Source organism: Pteropus alecto, unplaced genomic scaffold (genome assembly GCF_000325575.1).
Source record: "Pteropus alecto unplaced genomic scaffold, ASM32557v1 scaffold22, whole genome shotgun sequence".
In the NCBI taxonomy this organism is placed as follows: domain Eukaryota; kingdom Metazoa; phylum Chordata; class Mammalia; order Chiroptera; family Pteropodidae; genus Pteropus; species Pteropus alecto.
This window is the reverse complement of record NW_006434839.1, coordinates 9,587,741-9,590,917: the sequence shown is the minus strand read 5'-3', so window position 1 is coordinate 9,590,917 and position 3,177 is coordinate 9,587,741. Positions and strand designations below refer to the sequence as shown.

The 3,177-nt window shown below is 40.3% G+C and overlaps 1 protein-coding gene across 9 annotated transcripts in view; it reads left to right on the top strand.

Annotated features, from left to right (window-relative positions):
- Positions 1 to 3,177, top strand: part of NRF1 (nuclear respiratory factor 1) — a 118,808-nt gene that overhangs the window by 72,481 nt on the left and 43,150 nt on the right. For all 9 annotated transcript variants that reach the window (XM_025045826.1, XM_025045825.1, XM_025045824.1 and 6 more), the window contains one exon: positions 2,539 to 2,697. In XM_025045826.1, the coding sequence (XP_024901594.1) occupies positions 2,539 to 2,697 (159 nt within the window). The remainder of the gene's footprint in view (positions 1 to 2,538; positions 2,698 to 3,177) is intronic.

Sequence of the window (3,177 nt, the reverse complement as noted above, 5' to 3'; positions counted from 1 at the left end):
CAGAGCAGAATGAGGACCAAGGCTGCCTGGTGGGAATTAGTAGGTACTGCAGTTAGTGAGAGGCCAAATTGTGGCAGGCCAGAAAAGCTGGACAGAAGAGTTCAGTTTAGTTGTTAATAGTGAAAGGCCGTTTGAAGGGTTTTGAGCACTGGAGCTATGTAACATTTAGAGACCCTGTCTGTTGAGGATATGTGGGATAAGGAAGAGAGGAGAGAACTTGGTGTTAATAAGAAAGCCAACTAGAAGGATACACTAGCCTTGGGTTAGGAAGTGGGGATGAAGCTGGTACTGGAGAAAAAGGGATGGATATCACAGAGCTTTCAGAGAAGAAGGAATTGAACTTGGAAAGTGGCTAGATGGGTGTTACAGGAAAGAGGTAAAGCTGAAGTTTTGAGCTTGGGTGTCTGGGAAAGGAGGTGGGGTTCTACTGGCAAAAACGAAGATATTGAGAAGAGAAGTAGTTGGAGAGAGAGGAGAGGAGAGTTTTAAGTAGTAGGCCGGTGCCGTGCCCACACTTCAAGTAACCAAGTTCTTGAAACCCGGGGGAAAGCCTGGTGTGAGAGAGCCAAAGCAAGATTGAAGATGAAAGGTGTCCATAGCCAGGTGCCAGGGTGACCCAGAACTGAGGAGCATGAGAAGCTATTGGTGCAAATGAGTGGAGGATCAGAGCCGAGAAAAGCATGAGAATTAGAGAATATTGGAATTCCAGGTAGAATTTGAGCAGTCTCTGTCAGCCAAGTATTCTCAGCAGCAAGTTCTTTCTGGACACTTTAGTCTTTTTGTTAATTTAAAGATATTTAGCCGCCTTAGTTTATTATCTCCAGACTCTATTAGGTACAAATATAAAGAACTCTCCTTTTGGAGGCTGTTAATGGGATTAAAAGAGAAGGGAGACTTATAAAAGTCTGTGCTATCAGTTAATTTGTTTACACATCTGAGAAAGCCATTTTTTTTTTTTATATTTGAAGAAATGTAAATATTGTGTGTGAGGATTAAGCCTTTTCCTTCTCCATGTATCCGAGGTTGAAAAAGATACACTCTCAGGAAGCCAGGAAAAAGGGAAGAATGACTTTGAGATGCACTTACTTAAAATAACTGAAGGAGTGACCTCATGAGCCAGCTGATAGCCTGAGTTTGCAAATGGATACGTTTCTATTAGCCTGCTGCTTGATGCTGCAGAGCCAAATATATACGGAGTGTATTATATCATATCCTGTAGGCAGGAGACTGTCTGGGAGAGGGGATACTTAGGGGAAAATGGCAGGCTCGGCACAAGAATTACCAGTGTAAATACTGTCAACCGTAGCTTGCTTTATTCGGTAAACATTACTGCTTGGGGTTCACAATTCCCTATTATGTAATAATTTGTATTATCATCTGGTAAAGTAATATTTAAATAAGAACACCTGATATTTAAATAGACTCTTCAATATAAAAGTGTGGCTGCACTCATCTCTCATTAATACTTTAGTATTTCCCTTTCTGTTTTTTTTTTTCCTTTTCTGTTTTACAGCCTTAAGCCCATGTCCTTGGGTCTGACTCACTGCTAAAATTGTCCTCTCCTTTCAATCTTAAGCTATAGAGTAAGCATAGATGTGCCCTTAGCTGAAGGATACGGCTTCTATCTGCAGTGCTGTAGACCACCAGCTTACAAAGAAAGCAGTAGGTCTAGGGAGAAAGATTATAACTTGATAAACTGCTTCTCTTGCCAAAAATCACTGTCAGCAAGTAAGAATATTCAAAAAATAGTTTCCCATTTTCCTTCAGCATAAACACAGTGTAGTTACTGTGCCAGGAGATGAAACATAGCAATTGTCTTTGTGGTTTAACACCTGTTTGGTCTGGATTCGATTGTAAAAGAAACCTGAACGAAGTCCATGATGTCATACATGCTTCACTATATGTCAGACTCATATACATTGGCTCTACTTACTTGAAACTTTCTAGAAGAGTTTTAGGGTTATTTTCACTTTTTATTAAGTAAAGGCTATTTTCATGTATTTTGTAACCGACCATCTTACTGAATTCTTTTATTTTTATAGTATTTTTTTTTATTTGATTCTTGGGTTTTCCAGACACACAGTCATGTCATTTACAAATAAGGATGACTTACCTATTCCTCGACTCTTATTTCTCTCTAGTCTAATAGCCCTGGTTACTATCTGCAGAATAATGTTGAAAATGCAGTGACTTTGTTTAATACCTTAAATGTGTAGAAGCTGTAGAGGGGAAATAACCTACAGCATCAGTAATATCTTAGGAGGCAGAAATCAAACTTGGGGGCAGGTGTTCTTGATCTCATAGGAACAAAGCTATGAAATACAGCTTAAAGTTTACTTTATCAACATATGTGTAATTCTCAGTCACTCATGGAGCTCTTAGTAATGTATGGAAAACAATGGGTTCTTATCAGTTATATTTTGGAACTCTCCGGGGCCCTCCAGGAGGGCTCTCTGTGCGAAAACCTTAGAATTTGGCGGGAGACACAAAACAGATCCTAGACATCTGTCATGGCTGCTGACCACACTTGTCTTCCAGGCCCAGCTTCGGGCATTTATTCCAGAGATGCTCAAGTATTCCACAGGTCGGGGAAAACCAGGCTGGGGAAAAGAAAGCTGCAAGCCCATCTGGTGGCCTGAAGATATCCCATGGGCAAATGTCCGGAGTGATGTCCGCACAGAAGAGCAAAAGCAGAGGGTGAGTGTTTCTCTGAGTTGCCTGTTACTTTTCCATTCTGAATCAACCACCTCCTTCCGCTTCTTATGCTAAAAAATCTGAAAACGTTTGTGTAATAGTCAAACCTATCCCCCAAAAGAAGTTTGATACTCTGGTTTATAGCCTTTCCCATTTACCACTCCATCACTACAAAGAATCACGATGGGTCCATGAATTTACACTTCTCTGCGTAGTCGCCTTTAGAAACATGAAGTAGGAGCATTAGTCACTTTGAAGACTTAGAAATGTCCTTGTTTATGGTTAGCAAGAATCACTGTTGAAAAATATAAACATAGAATTAGAAAGATGTGAAGATGCCACCCTGAACGTGCCCAATCCCATCTGATCTTGGAAGCTAAGCAGAGTCGGGCCTGGTTAGTACTTGGATGAAAAACCACATAGGAAGACCAGGTGCTGTAGGCGTAAAAAATAAATAAAATAAAAAATAAGGTATTGTAAGTG